The sequence below is a fragment of the Myotis davidii genome, unplaced genomic scaffold (genome assembly GCF_000327345.1).
Source record: "Myotis davidii unplaced genomic scaffold, ASM32734v1 scaffold17, whole genome shotgun sequence".
Classification (NCBI taxonomy): domain Eukaryota; kingdom Metazoa; phylum Chordata; class Mammalia; order Chiroptera; family Vespertilionidae; genus Myotis; species Myotis davidii.
In genome coordinates, this window is record NW_006288624.1 from 2,735,516 (window position 1) to 2,755,723 (window position 20,208).

The 20,208-nt window shown below is 48.5% G+C and overlaps 1 protein-coding gene and 1 long non-coding RNA gene across 2 annotated transcripts in view; both read right to left on the reverse strand.

The window, feature by feature from the left end:
• Window positions 1-307: 307 nt before the first annotated feature.
• On the reverse strand, window positions 308-5,406 carry LOC107182640. Its single transcript, XR_001513367.1, has 2 exons — window positions 5,318-5,406; window positions 308-4,627 (listed from the first exon to the last, which is right to left on the reverse strand). It is a non-coding gene; the product is annotated as an uncharacterized LOC107182640 (long non-coding RNA).
• Window positions 5,407-5,420: 14 nt separating this feature from the next.
• Window positions 5,421-20,208, reverse strand: part of SUSD6 (sushi domain containing 6) — a 54,348-nt gene continuing 39,560 nt past the window's right edge. Inside the window, exons 2-5 of the mRNA XM_015562036.1 lie at window positions 12,708-12,905; window positions 11,595-11,733; window positions 8,397-8,824; window positions 5,421-6,517 (exon numbers count right to left, since the gene is read on the reverse strand). Coding sequence (XP_015417522.1) covers window positions 6,492-6,517; window positions 8,397-8,824; window positions 11,595-11,733; window positions 12,708-12,905 — 791 coding nt within the window. The 3' untranslated portion in view covers window positions 5,421-6,491. The remainder of the gene's footprint in view (window positions 6,518-8,396; window positions 8,825-11,594; window positions 11,734-12,707; window positions 12,906-20,208) is intronic.

The window sequence follows — 20,208 nt, forward strand, 5'->3', positions numbered from 1 at the left end:
TATTAATTGCAGAGAAGGGAGAGGGAAAGAAAAATAGAAACATTACTGATGAGAATCATCAATCAGTTGCCTCCTGCACACTGGGGATCAAGCCCACAACCCGGGCATGTGCCCTGACCGGGAATTGAACCGTGACCTCCTGGTTCATAGGTCAACGCTCAACCACTGAGCACTGGCCCGGCTAAAGGTATTTTTAAATATTCTGAGAAAGACGCTGAGAGCTTGTTACTACTTTTGTTGCTGTCTAGGGGTCTCAACTTTCCAAACTGTGAGATGGGATTCCGCAGCAGGGCAGGAATTCCTTCTCTCTCCTCCCATCCACCTTTCTCAATGCGAAGCAACCACTTCGCAGACAGCCCTTCCCCAGCAGCCCTGCAGGTTCTGTGGGCTTTGTTATCGTTGTCCCCACCCACCACCTGCCATCAAAAGGCAACAATCCCAGCGGTGACCCCATGTTGACACGTCTCCCTTCCCCAGCATTCCTTACCTGATGGGACCTGTTTCTGCCCATTTTCTACCTGAAGCTCGTTGGTTAGAACAGTCTGTAAAGGCAGAAAGGAGGCGGTGAGGCCTTTGAGAGGCAGGCTGCGTCTGATGGGGTAGGGGTGGGAGTCATTTTAGAACTACCTGGGCTTGAATTAAATCCTGGCTCCACCTTGGGCAAGTTAATGCAGGTCTTCGTGCCTGGCTTTTAGGTGGCCTGGGGCTGCAGGTGATAACGGCGCCTGCCTTGTTAGTTGCTGTGTGGATTCCACACTATAGGCTTCCAACTGTGCCTGGCACATGTAAGTGGTTTTTAAGTACCAGCTATTAAACTGCTCTTCCCTTCACCTTCTTTGCAACGACGGCAATTATGTTTGTGTGGAGCCTCCTGAGGACTGGTGCCACTGAGATTAAGACTAAACTGTTTTCCCACCCAACACTGTGAGGTAGGAAAACCAGTCACCCTGACCATGACACCCAGAGCTCGTGTCAGCACAGCGAAGTGCCCAGTGCCTCCCTCCACTCACACCCTTACCACCTGCCAGGAGGGCTCCTTGCTGTCAGCCTGCCTACCTGGCAATGACCTCTTCACCTCTGCGTGCTCCGCCTCTTCACTTTTTAGATCTCCAACATCTCCTCTCCCACAGGGGTCTTCCATCTCTCCATCTCAGAGGATTGCTTCTTCCCCCACAGACCTACAATTCTTCCATGGTCTCCAGGTACGGGATGCTGCATCCCCTGAAGGCTCTCTTCTTAAGACCTGGAGAGAGCTTCCCCACTCCCCCCACATGCAGAGCTTAGTGAGTCAATCCGCTCCTTAAACCTGTCAGCACTGCCCCTTGCCCTTAGGATAAAGGGAAGCTTCCCAGGTGGCTGGAGAAGCCCTGCCTCCACCACCTAGCCTCTGCCCTCTCCCTCAGCCTGCCGTGCAGCAGCACTAGAGTCCTTTTAGTTTCTCACACTGGCTGTGCTTTCTGCTGCCTCTGCACCCACACACGTAGTGTTTTGCCCCTTAGCCTCGCTGTACCGGCCCTCACATCTCAGCTTAAATGACAGTTTGTCCAAAAAGAGCGTTGCCTACGCTCCCTTACGCTTCCCCGATCACACTGTCATCAGGCACCGTTGTAACTGCCTGCCTTCCCAGCACATTAGAAATCCATGCAGGTCTTGCTCACTGCTCAATCCCAGCATGAAAACGGTAGCTGGCACACTGAGCGCGTTTCTAAAGAGAAAAATGTATTCCCACTTATGTTTGTGGTCTCTCTTCCTTGTGGCATGGACCACCTCCCTGTCCTATCTCCATCTCCTGAAAGGCACCTCTCCCCAGAGCTGGTCCTTCATCCCTTCACGAGCTCCTACCCACACACAATCTTTTCAACCTAGGGTTTCTATAAAAATTTTACGGAAGGATCACATCTCTCACAACTGCCTCATAAGAACTTTTTTTATTATTTAGAAATGCAGTTATATACATAGAATTAAAATTAAATTAAACTTTGTACAAATATTAAAATACTATCTTCACACCCACTGCAATGTACAGGATACCAAAAAATATATATAAAATAAAGCAAACCCAAACTGACTGACATCCTGCACATAGTCAATGATGCAAGTGTTGTTTTAAACCATTATGTGAGTACCATTCTGCAAGGTTCCATAGTGGTGTGATAAGCCAGGGCAGGGTGTGGTGGGCGGCCACACAATCCTCATCTATCTCTCCCCCCTGCTTGGCAATCCAAGTGCTCTGCCTCTGCACCCTCTCCAGAGAGCTCTGCTGCCTGGCGCAGGGTTTAACTTTGAGGTTTCATTCAAAATTCTACTAGGTTTTCAACTGGAGATTACGAGTTTTCCAGCAAAGCTGAGCCTGCCAAGCAAAGTCCCTCTGAGCTCTTCACTGATCATCAGTAATGTCTGTCCCTATGCTGAGCCCCAGGAGGCCCTGAGAGAAGCTCCCAGCCAGCACATCTGGGGTTCAGCTGGAAAGCCTGCATACCACTTCCCTTCTGGTCCTTTATTCTCTTGGGGGGGTGGGGAGGGGAGGAAAGCAAGGATGTAGAAATGTTTGCAGCATATTCTGCTCTTGATGTAAGCATGTAATCTGGGAATGGAAGTGGCATTGTTACGGGGTAAGCAAGTGGTCTGAGCGCTCAGCTGAGACTGGGAGGGAGAGGCTGAGTGCTATCGTCCCTGTGCCACCACTAACGAATGAGGCAGGAAGAAGATACCTTTGTCAGTCTTGCCATTCCACAGAACTTGGGGGAGGTGGGGGGTGGAAGGCAAGATGAATGGGGAAGATAACATTAGTTCCAGTTTTATTTGCAAATGGAGTGTTACAACACACACTGAAATGCCTTATAACCCAAAAGAACTCACAATTGGCCAGGACTCAGCCCATTTCACAGTTCACGCTGAGTGAAATGGGAACACAGCACACAAAATCCAGAAATGGCAAAAGATAGAGCCTACTTGCTAAACTAAGGCATGGAAAGGGATGGAAATATATGTGATCTTCACCAAAGACTGGCCCTTGTAAGTCACTGGAATGTAACTGCAAGTTGCCAGGACATGAAACCTGCATTGAGTTATTAGCTCATGTGTGCAAAAAATACCTTTTCAAATAAAGTCCTTTGGTGCTGACCACTCTCCTGGAGAAGCCCTCTGGGACTCCCCTAGAGGTGAGCCCAGAAAAGCCAGGCTACGGACAGTTCTCCCACCTGCTCCAGGCTCCTCTGACAGCCTCCTTCCTGGCAGCTATAAAGTCCCTAATCCCTTGCAAGGGACAAAAACCCAGAAGCTCCTGGACAGTAGCAAATGGTTGATGGCAAGAACTGCTCCAGGCAAAGAGAACGAACAGCTGTCATGGATGCCAGCAGGATGAAGCCTGGTTCCTGCACCCACAGACCCAGAAGTGGGCCTCCTCCATGTCAGTGACAAGGGAGTGAGGGGAGGAAGTGAAGAGGAGAGGTGGGGCCAAAACGGGAGGCTCCCATTTGCCCTTCTTTCCTTCCTGCTGGCACACAAGTCTGGGTCTGTGCCCCCAGGACAGGGTTGATGGCGGCTGGCTGGAAGAGCACTGCAGAAGGAAGGCTCTTCATTTTTCCAAGGCCTGAGCCAGTTAACCTATGGGGCTGAATAATCCCAAAACAAAAAGTGCAATCTCTTAGGGGAGGGAAAATGCCAGAGTATGCTATAAAAAAGGAGTAAGATCTCTCATTAAAAGAAAAAACTCGGCTAGAATTCAGGTTTTGGATGACTGGGAATAAATCAGCAGGCTCAGCAGGCTCCAAATCCCACACCATGTGCCCTGGTTTCTTTTTTGGAGGAAGACAAGGGCACCCCTGCGGGGAAGGAGAGCCCACGCATAGGGAGGCGGCTGGGTCATGAGGGACCCACCATCCAGATAGGCCCAGAGCCCGTGACTGCTGGCAGGCTCTCTTCTGGAAACGGCCTCTTCTGAGGCTCAGGACAGCCCCCTGGTACATTTCATCTCCCTCAAAGGCTCTGACCTCTAGTTCTGGCATCTTTGACAACCTGTTCCATGCCTCACCGTGCTGGCCTGGGCTTCCGGCACAGAATTCTCAGGCTCCTGGGTGGGAGAGGGGGGAGGAGGAGTGGCTAACAGGCACAGCAGGCACTGCCCTTACCCTGAGAAAAAGGAAGACGAGAGAGACAGAAAGAGGCCAGGAATGAGCGGGTAGTAAAGTGCGTGTGTGAGTGGAGGCAGGAGGCTGAGAGGAGGCCATTCCCCTAATCTTCCAGGCCACCCACTCCTGGAGCTACCCTGCTTGGTCAGGTATTGAAAATATATTGGGCTCTTTATTATTTTACCACCCGAGAGGCTCAGGGAAGGAGCGGAGGGGCAGCATGGGGTGGAGGTCGGGGGGAAGTTCCCCAGCCCCAATGTTTCAGAAACAAAAGTAAATGCCACGTTTTTTAAAGATGGAAGCAGCCTGCCTGAGCTTTGCCACCCCAGCCTTGTCAGCATTCACGACGTGGCTAAGGGAGAGCTGAGAGCCAGAGAAGCATCTGGAGCACAAAGCCCACTCCTTCAACACCAGGGCCAGGTGCCAGGCTGCTCTGCAACCCTTCACCCACAGGCAGCCCACAAGGGTGTGTGGGGGTGAGGACTGCCTCTCAGCCCCTCCCCCTTGCCCAAGAAGATCAGGGAGTCATCTGTCAGCTGTGAGCAGGAAGGGACAGCAGGGGAGGGCAAGAGTAAGAAAAGCAGCAGTGCAGCAAGCAGCAGGACGCTTCCTGGACCAGTTACTAAGGCACGTGACTGTGGTGAGGAGGACCCTCAGGACTGGGGACTTAGTCTGTGCCTCTCAGGTTCCCCTCCGTCACCACAAACCCGGAACGGGCAACTTGCCCTGTCAGTGAGCAGATGGGCAGTCCATGGCATCTCAGCGAGCTCCTAACCCACGGATGATTCCCCTCAGAACTCTGTGGGCAGCAAGGTAGCAGGAGCTGCCGCATAAACCCCAGGTGTCAGCATGCAACTTTCCCTTATACTCCAGAAAAAGAAAAGCGGAGACCAGGAAGCCACGCTGAAGGAGGCGTGAACTTGCCTATTAGGAAGACAACCATTATCAGCCACCTTCCTGCCCTCCCCTGGGATCCCCTGGAAGCTCAACACAGCAGGGCCAGGAGCTGGCACCTCTGAGCTGGACAGCCGGTGCTGGGTCAGCTTTGGCAGATTTTCCACATCCTCCGTCCCCAGCCAAGAAAACGTGCCACCAGTGTCAACCAAGGGCAGGCCCAAGGACCCACACTCTTGCTCCAGTTAGTCCCTCTTGTCTCCCCAGCTCACACCCCTGGACCTGCTCCTGACCTCCCCCTTGCCCAAGAAGATCAGGGAGTCATCTGTCAGCTGTGAGCAGGAAGGGACAGCAGGGGAGGGCAAGAGTAAGAAAAGCAGCAAGTGCAGCAACAGCAGGACGCTTCCTGGACCAGTTACTAAGGCACGTGACTGTGGTGAGGAGGACCCTCAGGACTGGGGACTTAGTCTGTGCCTCTCAGGTTCCCCTCCGTCACCACAAACCCGGAACGGGCAACTTGCCCTCTCTGTCAGTGAGCAGATGGGCAGTCCATGGCATCTCAGCGAGCTCCTAACCCACGGATGATTCCCCTCAGAACTCTGTGGGCAGCAAGGTAGCAGGAGCTGCCGCATAAACCCCAGGTGTCAGCATGCAACTTTCCCTTATACTCCAGAAAAAGAAAAGCGGAGACCAGGAAGCCACGCTGAAGAAGGCGTGAACTTGCCTATTAGGAAGACAACCATTATCAGCCACCTTCCTGCCCTCCCCTGGGATCCCCTGGAAGCTCAACACAGCAGGGCCAGGAGCTGGCACCTCTGAGCTGGACAGCCGGTGCTGGGTCAGCTTTGGCAGATTTTCCACATCCTCCGTCCCCAGCCAAGAAAACGTGCCACCAGTGTCAACCAAGGGCAGGCCCAAGGACCCACACTCTTGCTCCAGTTAGTCCCTCTTGTCTCCCCAGCTCCCACTCTTGGACCTGCTCCTGATAAGCCCTCAAAGGAAACAAGCCAGACCCAGGCCCACCCCTTGTGTGGCAGGGGGCAGCAGTGCAGCCACTAAGGCTTGTAGGGCAGCAACAGGCCTGCGTGACAGGGAACCTGGACAGGGTGGGGGGAAGGCACAAGTAAACACAGCGGTTCTCTGGCCCATGTGGGCTGGTTGGGGCGGCCACCAAAGAATTGGCTGGAGGGCTCCCACAGGCCCAGGGAAAGGAAGGGTTCAGTCCGGCACATTCAAACATGTTACCGACACAGATGGGAAGGCTGGACCAGGCAAAAAGCCAATTCCTCCAGCTGTCAAGCAGGCAGATGGCAAGAATCTTCCTTGAGTTTCCAGCAAGGTGGGCCTGCATGCCCTCAGAGATCCACAGGTGGCAGCTCAGCTAGCTGGGCAGGGTGCTCAAACCCACAGGGAGAGGGACGAAGGGCAGAGAGGACCATCGCAGAGGAGAGAGGCCGGTGGCAAACCTCATGCTTCTTTCAACAGCGGGATATCTAAGGGAAGAGAAGGAAGCACAGTGGTTACCCCATGTGGGTCTCTGCAGCACACCAGACCCCACTGGAGGGGCCCTTAATTTAAAGAAATAAAATGCACTACTCATACTCTTCTAGGTAGTCTAAATCCCTTTCCCCCCCACCCCCCGACCCCCCTTTTTTTTAGCACTTTTTGCTCATCTCTCCCCCTGGCTATGTGGTAACATCTGAATGTTTAGACTGGTATTCAAACCCCTTCTGATTTCACCAACCTGAAGCCTCCTCTGCCTTAACTGCTTGTCTGGTTGCTTCTCTTTCTGTCCTAATCTCACCCTGTGGATAGTACTGAGCTCTGTTCAAGTCCCCTCTCCTCCTTAATGTCATTGTCCAGCTGCGTGATAGTGAATAACTGACACCTCAGGTCCTGACTTCCTACGGTGCTGTCAGTCCCAGACAGCTTGGGCTGCAACAAACTTGATAACCTATGTGTTTTGTTTTCCGAACCCCTCATTTTGGCATGGACTCTAGGATTCTTGATTCCATTATTTTTTGAGGATAAGCCCCATCTTCCCAGGTGACTGACAATCCAAGCAGGCAGAGAGAATGTTTTCTATTTCTTAGTATCAACCCTGAAACCTAACCTGGCACTAGGCTCAGAATGCTTGTTTGGTACATGGAACAAAGTGAGGTAGCAAGAAGGAAAGTGCTGGCACCATCTTGGCTCTTTAGGAAGCGCAAGGGCTGAGATTTGCTCTTGGATATTTGTCACTCTGTGTGGACACACAGTATATGTGCACTTGGACGGACAGTATGTGTGGCTGGCTGCCCATGGGGTCAATGGTTTCCACCTTTAAACCCTGGTCAACAATTTAGTTGACCTTTCCTAGCTCTATATCCTAAAGAAGGCAGGCATGTTGCTAATCATTGAGAAACTCCATAAACAGGATCTTCATTCAAGAATTTCCGATTTCCTTGCTTTCATATATGCTAACTGTGCCTGGGATTCCCTGGAAGCATAAAACTTTCTTGGGGGCGGGAAGGGGGGGGTTGTAAGTGCAGAAGTACTTGGTGTCAAAAGGGAAGCATCTAGTTTTGTCTGTATCCTGAACCACACTGGGATTTCATGTAAAATGATAGAGTCAATCCCAACATTCAACTCTCAAGGCCCTGGCAAAAGCAGAGATGTCAGGAGGTGGCAATTTCGTTCTACAGCTGGTTTGCCACAAAGGACCTGGAGTTATCTGGGAGGCAGCATGGTACCAAGGGTCATAAACACAGGCTTTGGAACCGATCCACCTGGCTTCATATCCCAGCTCACCAATTACCAATGGACAAATACCTTAGCCTCTTGGAGCCTCCGTTTCCTCATCTGTAAAATGAGGACAGTAGCATATAATACCTACCTCACAGGATCACTGTGAGGCTTAACTGAGATAGTGTAAGAAAACCACCTAGCAAAGGCCCTGGCATACTCCTATTTAAGACAAAGCAGCTGAATGCTATGGAAAAGGAACAGGCGCCAGTTTCTCTGTCATATGACCCCACAAACCTCCCCGTAATTTGTCCTTTCAGGAGTATAAAATTACATGAGGACAGACCTCATCCTCACCTCCAACCAGCTGTTTATCCCTTGATTTAGCACAGCCCTGTGGCCATGAATAATTTTAGAGACTCCAAACTATCAAAATTCACAGACCACAATAAAAGTCTCCCTATACAGAGCCCAAAGAACCACCTAGAACTGAGGGTAAAATCCTATTTTGCAGGCTAATACCCAAGGTATTATCTTTCTTTGTCTCCCTACTCCCCTAATACACCAATTATTAGAGGCTCACAACTTTTCTTACTCCCAGGAGGGCCTGGAGCTGCTAGCAATTCATGATCGGTGCAGACCACCTACCGTCTGTGTAGTCCTCCGACGTGAGGGATAGAAGGCTTTGTATGTCACTGTTCTCTGAATCCGGGGCTTCTTTGTGTGCCCGCTGGCTGCTCCCTGAGCCGGCCGCCCAGGAAGAGGTGGTTGCCTGATGCACTATCACGGTCTCTGAGCCCCGGGAGCCCCAGGCTTCACACAGTCCAGACTGGCCCGGGGCCTCCTCCTCCCCACCCGCAGAGGAGCAAGCCCCCTGGTCCTGTAGCTGCTGCTCCCGTGGCCCATTCCTCCCACTAGGCCCAGACCCCTCCGACAGCACAATCTGTACTCTGGGGTCAGCGGGCGGCACGCAGTGACCGGAACTGCCATACACAGCCTCCTCATATGACGGTAGTGCAACTTGGACTCCATCCACCATGATGGAGACCTGGTCCCCAGATACCCCCTGGTCACGCCTGCATCGGAGGAGGAAAAGACAAAGGAAGAATTAAAATACACAGACAAATAAATACCATAATATTGTACTAACAACACTATTTTTGAGTATTTACTATGCGCTGACACAGCACTAAGTGCTTTATATACTTTATCGCACTGAATCCTCACCTGAGCCTTTTCAGGTAGAGCTTCACCAACAATGCAGATGAGGCTCAGAGAAGTTAAATAACTTGCTCACAGTCAAGAGCTAGTAAGGGAGGAAGCTGGGATTTAAATCCAGTTCCACCTGCTTCCAGAAACTATGTTCTTTACCTCTGGGTACACAGGCATCTAGCCCTCTGATCCTGTGCAAAACTGGGAACCTAGAAATAAAGCCATTCATTCAGCACAGCTAGAATAAGAAGTGAGAAAAAGATGGCTGCTACCTGTGGCTATAACTAAAAACGACTGTCTGTATGCGTAAATGAGTACAGTGAATGATGTGTAAACTATATCTCCATGCCCAGCCGGTGTGGCTCAGTGGTTGAGCCACCTGTGAAGCAGGAGGTCATGGTTTGATTCCCGATCAAGGCACATGCCCCAGTTGTGAGCTCAATCCCCAGTGTGGGGTGTGCAAGAGGCAGCGCATCAATGATTCTCATCATTGATGTTTCTTTCTCTCTCTCTCTCCCTCTCTGACATTGATATAATACTGTAACATGAATTTCCCCATAAATATATCCATTTCAGCTGTTGTTTGTTTTCATCCAGGACCTGTTTAAGGATCATGCACTGCATTTAACTGCCCTCTCTTTTCTCCTTTAATCTAGAACAGTCCCCTGCAGCTTTTCTTTCATCACAATTTTTTTTTCCTAGACTCCAGGCCAGCTGTCTCCTAGAATGTCCCACATTCCGGACTTGTCTAATTGTTTCTCTGGGATTATGTGCAGGCCCATTGTTTTTACTGGAACACAACATAGGTGATGTGTCCTCCTCAGTGCATTACAATTGGAGACGTATGGTCTATGGCTGGACAGCATTATTACTAGACTATTATTAGTTCTCAATTTCTTCATTTGTAATTGGAGATAAAATCTGTGCTACTCAATTCAAATAGAGTACACACTGTAAGGATGACAGAAGTGGCATTCATAAATCCTCTTTATTCTACTAACTGCTTAACAACCTTTAAAAATAGTGGTTAGACCATCAGCCCATGCACTGAAGGCTCGAAGGTTCGATTTCCAGTCAAGGGCACATACCTCAGTTGCGGGTTCGCTTCCTACCCCATCAGGTCACATGCAGGAGGCAATCAGTCAATGTGTCTCTCTCACATCAACAGTTCTCTCTCTCTCCACCGCCCCCCTCCACTCTCTCTGAAAAGCAATGGAAAAAACATCCTTGTGTGAGGATTAAAAAAAAAAAAAGCTGCTATGCCCACCCACCGCCCCAACTAAACAAAATAAAAAGAAAACCACACAAAGGTTAAACTGAGCCTGGTCCTTGTCTGTAAATTCCAAATCAGAAGCATTTTATTTAAAGCAGGTTAGCCTGTTCTTACATTCATTTAGCCTGTGAGTGACAACAGTGACTGATGAAGGGCTTGAATAAATAGAAACTGTTCCCAAGAGAGGGAATGAGCTACTGCAGAGGCCATGACAGCCTGGGAGAGAAGTCCATCCTAAGGGATCCACTTGGGGCCACTCCTCACCATTGGCCAGCCTCTCCCCAACCACACCCACCCAATCTGGAACGTGGCTAATGCACTCAACTGGAAAAAGTCAGAAAAGAAAACACCTCCTGTTTTAGTTTGGTATAGTGCACTGGCTCCAAGTCCTAGCTGCACATTGGAACCCACTTAGGAACTTTGTAAGACACTAGTGCCAGATTCCCACTCCAAACCAAATAAATCAGAATGGCTGGGGCAGAGGCCCAGGTGTTGGTATGTTTTCAACTCTGAGCAGGAGTCTCTATGTGCAGCCAGGATTGGGAACCAGGTATATTGGGCAGTGACTTGTAAATATGAGCCTGCATCAAACCACCTGGAGGGAGTGTGGAACCCTGGCATTGAGCCTCAACCCCAGAGTTTCAACAGTTGCTCTGGGGTGGGAACTGAAAATTTGCATTCCTAAAAGTTCCCAGATGACACTGATGGTGCTGGAACCACACTTTGAGAACTACTGATGTAAGAAAAAGGACATGGTTTTGGCGTTGGACATATATGAGTTCAAATCTCAGCCCTGTCATCATCTAGAGCAGCGGCTGCCAACCGGAAGTCTGTAGACCAGTGGTGGTCCTTGAGGTCTGAAAGGTTGGCAACCACTGGTTTAAGGAAACCGTTGCAGCAGCGGTCGCCAAATGGTGGTCTGTGGACCAGTGGTGGTCCCCAAGGTCCGAAAGGCTGGAAACCGCTGATCTAGAGCAAGCATTTCAAATTCACGGCTGGCGGGCCGCAAGTTTGACATGCTTGATCTAGGGATGACCTGGAGTAAATGATTTAACTTCTCTGAGCTTCAGTTTCCTTATCTGCAATGCTCCTGTGAAAAATTTTTGAAACAATTTATTGGGGTTACATTGGTTGATAAAATTATATAGGTTTAAGGTGTACAATTGTATAATATATCATCTGTATATTGTATAGTGGGTTCATCCTATGAGGATTAAGATAATGTCTGAAAAGCAACAAGCACAGTGTCAGGCACATCAGCGAATGACAGAGCCTTCCCCTTCCCTGGGCACATACAGGCCAGCAGGCAGACATGCCAGCCAAGGGCCAGTCCCACAGTGATGCCTGCCACCTGTGCTCACCTGCTATGATGGAACGACTTCAGCTTTGGCTGCAGCAACACAAACAGCACCACGAGGAGGAGAATGAGTGCCACGGAGCTGGCAGTGGAAGCCACGATGGACAGTGTGGGGACCCCAAATGATGTCTTGGTGTCTTTCTCTACAGAAACAAGCCATCATCAGAAGAGATTTGTATCCAGACAAATACAACATGAGCCCCACAGCTGATCTTATCAAAGGCCCCCTGCATGGTGCTGTGCAGAGACATACGTTGGCCAAGGACATTTTTAGGAGTAACACTGCAAAACAGTTTATACACACAAGAAAAGGGATCATCTCCCTATCCTGTTCCTGAATCTAATATTCCCTTCACTGTGGGCCTTGGAGGACCATCTGACACCTAAACTCACTCACCTAGAGATCTTACCTTTTTAACCACTTCTGTTACTGTACCCAGTAGTCAGCTGGTAGACAGCAACCATTTAAATGAACACATCAGTCCACCATTTTAAGTCCCACCTATCTTTTTCCCAATGTGGCAGAAAAATTTTAAGAACCGGGCTATAATAACCTTCCCCTGTTCTAAGATCATGCAGTTTTAGTTGTTAACTCTCAGGCTAGTTCCCACCCTTCTCTGGGTGTGATGGCCTCAGAACCCGAGTGTGAAGCACAAAGATGGCTGTATCTTTCCTGCAGGCAGCTGCATTTTCCCGTCGTGCATGACAGGAGGTGGGGGAGGTCTTCTGTCCAGCTGGACTATAGCTCCATAACAAAACAGTTCATTACCATTCAAAAATAATAATATAAAAGAGACACTATAGAAGGTGTTAGCATGGTGCTCATGTGTTAGCAGAACACGGTTAAAGGTCACCAGCACTTGGCTAGGCAAACAAAAGATCAGGAGCATCAAAGCGATCTTACACAGCCGAACAGATGCCTCAGCAAAGCTACTGAGCCCCTTGGTGGCTCAGATGAACCACAGTGGGACACACACGAGCAACCCCAAAGGAAGGGAGTCTGCAGGGCATCAAAGGGCCCATACTGCCCCACAGCACAGGATGCTCAGGAAGAAGCGGGCACCACTTCCCTTGAGTTAAAAGAAAACAGAACCCCTTTCTCATCTGCCAAACTGACCCTCGTTAAGATGGCAGCTAATCTCCATGGCTGGTTTCCATTCGCCATTCTTACACGTCAGGTATTTGTAATCGCCCTTTAGCACGTAGCCTTCAGCACACAGGTACTCGATGACACTGCCTGAGTTCAAGGGGTCTCTGCAGGGCCGGGGGTGGCAGACATAGCCACCATTCTCTGGCTCCGGGGGCAGGGAACACACTGCAAAGACAAAGAGAGAGTGAGAAATAGTGGAGTGGTTTTCCAGTGGGAGTCCTCTCAGTGACTCAGAGGACAGTTCCAAAGGCTCCAACAAGAAACACAAGGAGTACAGAGCCAGTGTCTTGGAGAGGCTGTTGGCCCAATGTGGAAATGCAAGTTGCCACTGAAAGAGTGAAGGGCGCTGGCAATGATTTTAGTTTGGCTGATTCCAACACTCCTCTCCCCACTGTTCCCACAAGCGAATGGTAGACTCTGACGAAGTCCTGAACTTACAGAGATCTAGCACATAATAAGGCTTTAATAACACCTGTTGAAACACACAGTGAATCAGTGAAAGGTGGTAAAAAAAACCCTCTTAACTTGCATGGGGGGACATGTTAGCCTTATTTCCAGTATCAATACCATTGTATGATAAAAATGTGCCTTCTCGCCTGGCTGGTGTGGCTCAGTGGTTGAGCATTGAACTATGAACCAGGAGATCACAGTTCAATTCCCGCTCAGGGCACATGCCCAGGTTGTGGGCTCGATCCTCAGGGTGGGGTGTGCAGGAGGCAGCTGATCAATGATTCTCTCTTATCATTGATGTTGCTATCTCCCTTCCTCTCTGAAATCAATACAAATATATTAATTAAAAAAATAGCCTTCTCAGTGGCAGAGGGGATTTCTAAAGGATTTCCTGGGAGCACCTCCCACTTCCTGACTATAATAATTCACTGGCATCACTTGTCTCCATTTTTTTGTTGGGGTAAGACTGTCTAGTTTTAAAAGCACCTTCCACAATATAATATACAAATGATATATTATAGAATTCTATACTTAAGACCTATGTAATTTTTTATTTTTTTATTTCTTAAAGTATTACAAAGAGTATTACACGTCTCCTTTTTTTCCCCCCTTGACATTCCGCCGGCCTCCCCCACCCCCCCAGTGTCTTGTGTCCATTGGTTATTCTCATATGCATGCATACAAGTCCTTCGGTTGAGCTCCTACCCCATCCCCCCTCCCTAGGCTTCCCACTGTAGTTTTACATTCTGCTCAATGCTACTCTGCCTCTGTATCCATTTTTGTTCATCAGTCTATAATGGTCCTTATTATCCGTAAATGAGTGAGTTCATGTGGTATTTTTCTCAGCTTCTCAGGGGCCGTCCCAGCCTCGCCGGGGCCATCTCAACCCCACCAGGGCTGTCCCAGCCTCACATGGGCCGTCTCGACCTCACCGGGGCCGTCTCGACCTCACCGGGGCCGATTCAACCTCACTGGGGCCGTCTTAGCCTTGCCAGGGCCATCTCAACCTCACCAGGGCCTATATGCAACCTCACCAGGACCGTCTCAACCTAGACCTATGTAATTTTATTAACCAATGTAATCCCAATAAATTATTAAAAAAAAAACCAAAAGCACATTCACATCCTATCTTACTCGTTCTGACAACTCCATGAAGGATTCGTTCTGACATCCCCTTTGAAGATGAGGACAGCAAGGCCCACAAAAGTTAAATAACTTTTAGCCAAGTGTATGCAGATTAAATAGCAGATCTGGAAGCAGAGTCAAGTCTTCTGGTTCTAAAACCTGTGCTCTTTACACCAGCAGACACTACTTCTGCCCCATTAGCTGAGTGGGCCTTTAAGAAGTGTCAAGTGTATCATTCAAACACTGGGAACCCCAGTGTAGAGAAGTTGCAGTAATGATCAGTCAGAGGAGCTGGAAGGTGGGAGGTCCGAGCAGCCTGGAGGGGAGATTCCATGGCCTGCCCTTCTGACCCTGGACAGACACCGAAGAACTGAAATCCTAGGAAGTGGATTAAGTGGTGTACTTAGCCAAAATAGGAGGGACACAGTGTGGGGACTAAGGGATCATTGTTTGGAAGACTAAGCTGGGGGAGAAGACACACTGGCCGAATGGCACCCACAAACTTCAACTTTCCGAAGCCTTACTAATGTAAGAAAGATAAAAGTTTCCAATGGACATTCAATTTTGCTAACATCCTGCCCCCTATTCTGAATACCACAAGGACATCAGTATTGAGAACAGGAACTGTGGGTTTCTTGTTTTTTTGTTTTCACTTCCTCTAACAGACCTAGAGTCTCTCTGTCTGTCCCAGATATGGCGCTCTCCCATTCAGAGGCCCACCCACTACTCTCTTACTCAGAGGTGCCCTTACAGCCTCACACCAAATACCACTTCCCTTCAACCTACAAAATGCTCTTAAGCAAGCTGACTGTTGGTGAGGATAGAGGATGGCTCCCTGCTCTCTAGTTGCTTATCACTAAGATGGGGGAAAACTCCATTTTAAAAGAGCTGTTACTAAAACAAAGCTGGGATAGGTGCCACAGGGATCAGGAGGAGAAGTCTGAAACTACGAGATGAGTCCACTAGGAGATGGGTCCCCATGTCTCCTCGGTCGCCTCTAAGGACACACCTTCCCCAGACTGTTTCCAAGCCACCAAGACACAGACAGACACCAAACACTCCTTCTGGTGCCTCTTTAAACTTCGGCCAAATAGTTCAAAGAGCTGGCCAGCTACATTTCCAAAGAAACCTCAGCAAACTGCTTCACCCTTTAACTCTTTTGTTCAGGCAACAAGCCTGCCACACAGACGCCTCCAGCTCTCCTCCGACTGTGTCTAACTGGTTCATTTTCTCAGCATAATTAATGCAGAGCATCCCTGAAGCAGGCAAGACCCCCACACAGGTCAAGTGTGTTGGGAAGGATGGTCTCCAGGGAAGAGCTGATTCTAAAGCCACTCCTGCTTTGCTGGGAATTTATGCTCTTAAAGCCCACATCTTCACAGGATCTTTGAGTGAGATCCTGAAGGTCACCTAGCACTCATTTTTATAAGTAAAAAAGTGAGGTCTACAAAGAAGTGACTTGCAATTCAATTTCATTTCAATTCAACTAATATTTATTGATTACTGTGTAGGGGTCATTGTGCTATGCTCTGAAAAAGGATAAAAACATAAGGACTTCGCCCGGCCAGTGTAGTTCAATTGATTGAGTGTCATCCCATGCACCAAGAGGTCACCAGCTTCATTCCTGGTCAGGGTACATTCCCAGGTTGCAGGCTCGGTAGGGGGCATGCAGGAGGCAAATAATCCATGTTTCTCTCTCAATGATGTTTCTCTCTCTCTCTCTTCCTCTTTCTCTAAATAGAAAATCAATAAAAATATATATTTTTAAGAACACATAAGCACTTCAGATACTTGTAAGTCAAATAGGGATATGACAAATAATTACATACATATATTTTGAAAGTCATTTTCTTTATAGCTCCCGAGTTTTGTGTCTTAAGGACACTTTCCTTACTCTGAGGTTATAAAAATATTATCCAGAACTTATAGATTGGATCTTTGTTATGTAAATAATACCTTTACAGGGGGAAAACACACAGTAAGAATATATACATAGTATAAAATTTAAAAACTAAGATGAGTGTAGAGTCAAAAGTTAGCTCTTCTCTTGTCTCCTAGTCACTCAGTTCCTCTCTCCAAAGGCACTGGATGAGTATTCTTTCAAAGATATTCTACATACAGATTTATTCCAAGACATGTCAAAGAATGTGAATGGTGCCACAAGAGAGGGAGCTCAAAGCAGGGGAGATCACATCTTGTGTGGAAGTGTGGAAGAGATGAGAAAAGGTAGCATTTCAAATGGGGCTTTATTTTCTTGGGAAAGGGGGTGGTAGTTTGAAGCAAGTTCACTGATGTAGGAAAGTGTAGCTGTTAAGCCCAGCCAACATCAAGTAGCCCACATTAGCTAGGTTGGATAATAAAAAAATTTGGACCCCCAAAATGTGAAGAGCAATGAAACCATCTTGAAGAGGGCCTTGATGGCAACAGGAGATGTCCACACTGTATTAAAAAGAAAAGGGAGCCTCTGCAGGGTCTTGAGAAAGGCAGAGTTATAAGAGGAGCTGAATTTGATATAAGATGGACCAGAGGTAGAGACAGCCTTTACAGTAAGTCAACAGGATAGCTACCCTATTAGGGTAAAATAAATAGTACAAAAGTTCTTTTATGGTCATACAAAGAAAACAAGAGTATATGAAGTTCACCATCACAAAAAGGCTGTCCCAGGTCCAAGGAAGGAAATAAGGAGGACTCAAGAATTTTTTTAAAAGTATTTCAAGACAACAAGAACCTAAGGGGGGAAAAATGGACCCCTTGCCAGTTCAAAGAGCAGAGTGGGAGTCTTGGCAAAAGGCAGGTGTTGGAGCAGACCCCCTCAGTGATGCCTGGGATTAACAGGAAAGGGAATATCAGGCATAGCAAATAAATCACTGAGTGGCTTCCTGAAGCTACTGTTTTGGGCAAGAAGCGACTTAATCTGAGCGTCAGGCTCGCTCTCTGACAACCCTGGTCCGCAGAGGGAGTTTCAAGCTCTGCTATTAACCTCAAGAAGACAATGAACTCATCTGATTTGGCAAAGCTGCATAATTTTAAAAAGAGAGTGAGAAAGCCAGAAGACAGAAATTTTACAGGGAAAAAATAAAAATCAATTCTCCTAACTTAGCTTTCTTCTCTGCTTTACATTATCTCTCGCAATCACTTAGGCTTCCAGTGAGCACAGGAAACAACGAGATAATGCTTCAAGGGGGCCTGGCAGTATGCCTGCCGAACAGCAGTCATTCAGTGACAGACCATCCAACAACCACTGGTGAGGTGAGTGTGCAAACAGAAGAGAAGCAAAATGATCCGCAGATACTTCTACCTCAATGTCTCTGCAGCCTCAAACTCTCAACAGAGATCGATAAGAACAACCCTCAATCTGCTCTTCAATGTTTTTAGCATTTGTTGTTTTGGAGACCAGCTTTTTTAGGAGGAAGAGGCAAATTAAAAGAGAACAAACCTTCATAAGATTACATAAAAAGCAAATCAAGCCCTAGCTCGTTTGGCTCAGTGGATAAAGCATCGGCCTGTGGACTGAAAGGTCCCAGGTTTGATTCCGGTCAGGGGCACATGCCTGGGTTGAGGGCTCAATCCCTAGTAGGGGGCGTGCAGGAGACAGCCGATCAATGATTCTCTCTCATCATTGATGCTTCTCTCTCTCTCCCCATCGCCCTTCCTCTCTGAAATCAATAAAAAAATATATTTTTTAAAAAGTAAATCAAAACAAGCTGCAGGGAAGACTTGGGCGGTGTGTGTATGTGGGGCGGGGGGCGGGGGAGCGTTTACAATGTTCCATTTAACAAACTGAACAAATACTTGAGGTCCCTTCAAAACGAAGTGTGGGGAGTAGTCATGTGCAGATCAGCTTGAGCAAAGAAGCAGACATTTAAATACCCAGTGCATTTTAAAAAGATCTCAGTAAAAGAGGTTTCAGGCTGATGACAGTTATCAAGAACACACAACACTCCTGAACATAGTGCTGGAAGGTTTAAGAAATCGTGTCAGTGCTCACTCACAGGTTTGAAATAATGTAGTTTTAGACAAAATCAGTGCGGTAGATCTCCTGGGCACACAACAACAGTGTGCTGAATAAAAGCTTGGCTGGAGAAAGATTTCCTGGGAATTTAGGGAAGAACAGAGATTCTCCAAACCAAGCTACCAACATGGCCGTTGTAATCATCAGGGACACAGCTGAGGCAGTATCATAAATGTCCCTATTTGGTTGCAATGCCACAAAATGATTAAAGCAGACTTCTCCACAGAAGATACCCTAGGAGGGCCACGAAACTGAATGTGACAGGACTATGCCCTCAAAAAGTTTACAATCCAGGGAGGAAACAAACATGCACACAGCCAAGTCCAACGTAAATCAAAGAAGGAAACATCCAAAGATGTGCTTTTCTTTCTTTTTTTTTAATCCTCACGGATATTTAATCCTCAAGGATATTTTTCCCAATGATTTCTAGGCAGAGTGGAAAGGAGGGAGAAGCGGGAGAGAGAAACATCGACACAAGAGAGTCACATTGATCGGTTGCCTCCTGCATGCACCTAGACCAGAAAATTGGGGATCAAAACCCCAACTGAGGCATGTGCCCTTGATCAGGAACGAACCCACAACCCTTTGGACCACGGGGTGATGCTCCAACCACTTAGCTTTTTCTAACCAGAGACATCTTATTCGTCTGAGAACTGCCCACATCCAGAGGAAACAGGAAAAACAAAACCTCCCTAGCATATCAGGTCATGCGGTTTGGACTCCTGATCTTTCATATTAATGGCTCAGGCAGTTTAAACCCCCTGACCTTTTCCTCCTTGAGGGTAACATCTAGGCCTCAGTTATAGTTCAGCTCCAGGCCCAGAAAAGCAGCAAAACCAGCCAAGTGACACAATGGCTGCCTCAGCACCGACCAATCAGCGGAGACCATGACCCTGAATGAGCACACCTGGAAAGCTGATGAATTTTCTATTAAGACCCTATCTTGAGACCTCCCCTAAGATTTCCACCTCAGAGAGAGAAAAATATGCCCAGGTCAAAGGACCCAGTGACACTCTCTCCTTCCAAGGAGCACACTGTGCCATTCCCCCATGGCACGTATTCCGCAACCTCTAAGGGACCCCATGGCACTTGCAACTAGCGAGCAATGGGCAGCAGCAGCTCATCCTGGGCTAATTCCCTGAATCTGTCTCCAAGGCTCCCCTTTCTCTGACTTCTCAGTGAGCCAAAGCAGCCCAGCCTAGGTTGTCCTGTTGTATCTTCTATGCCCTTCATTGTTTCACTGTCCTAATAAGTATTTTTGCTGCCATCATGGACTCAATACCTTTTGGCTTAGTGCTGTGTAGCCCTTCCCTTGGATATCCCCATCTCCCATAACCTTTTCCTTAAATAAATTCAAGTTTTCATTATTCACAATCTGAGATGGTTGTTTAGCCTCCCCGTACACTGCCAACTTGAACCTTTCATTTATTATTAACTAGAGGCCCGGTGCACAAAAATTTGTGCACTGAGGGGCGGGGGCCCTTCCTCAGCCAGGCCTGTGCTCTCTCGCAGTCTGGGACCACTTGGGAGGTAACGCCCTGCTGGCTTAGGCCTGCTCCCGGGTGGGAGAGGGCAGGCCCAATCCCTAGGTGCAGCCCCTGGTCGGGCTCAGAGCAGGGCCAATTGGGGAGTTGGGGCACCACCCCGTCATGCACAGAGCAGGGCTGACTGGGAGGTTGCGATGCCACCCTGTCACGCTCAGGGTAGGGCCGATTGGGGGGTTGGGGCACCGCCTCCTGTCACACTCAAGGCAGGGTCGATGGGGAGGTTGCGGCGCCACCCCCTGTCACGCACAGAGCAGGGCCCATCAGGGGGGTTGGGGCTCCGTACCCTGTCACGCATAGGGCGGGGTCGATCAGGGGGTTGGGGAGCTCCCTCCTG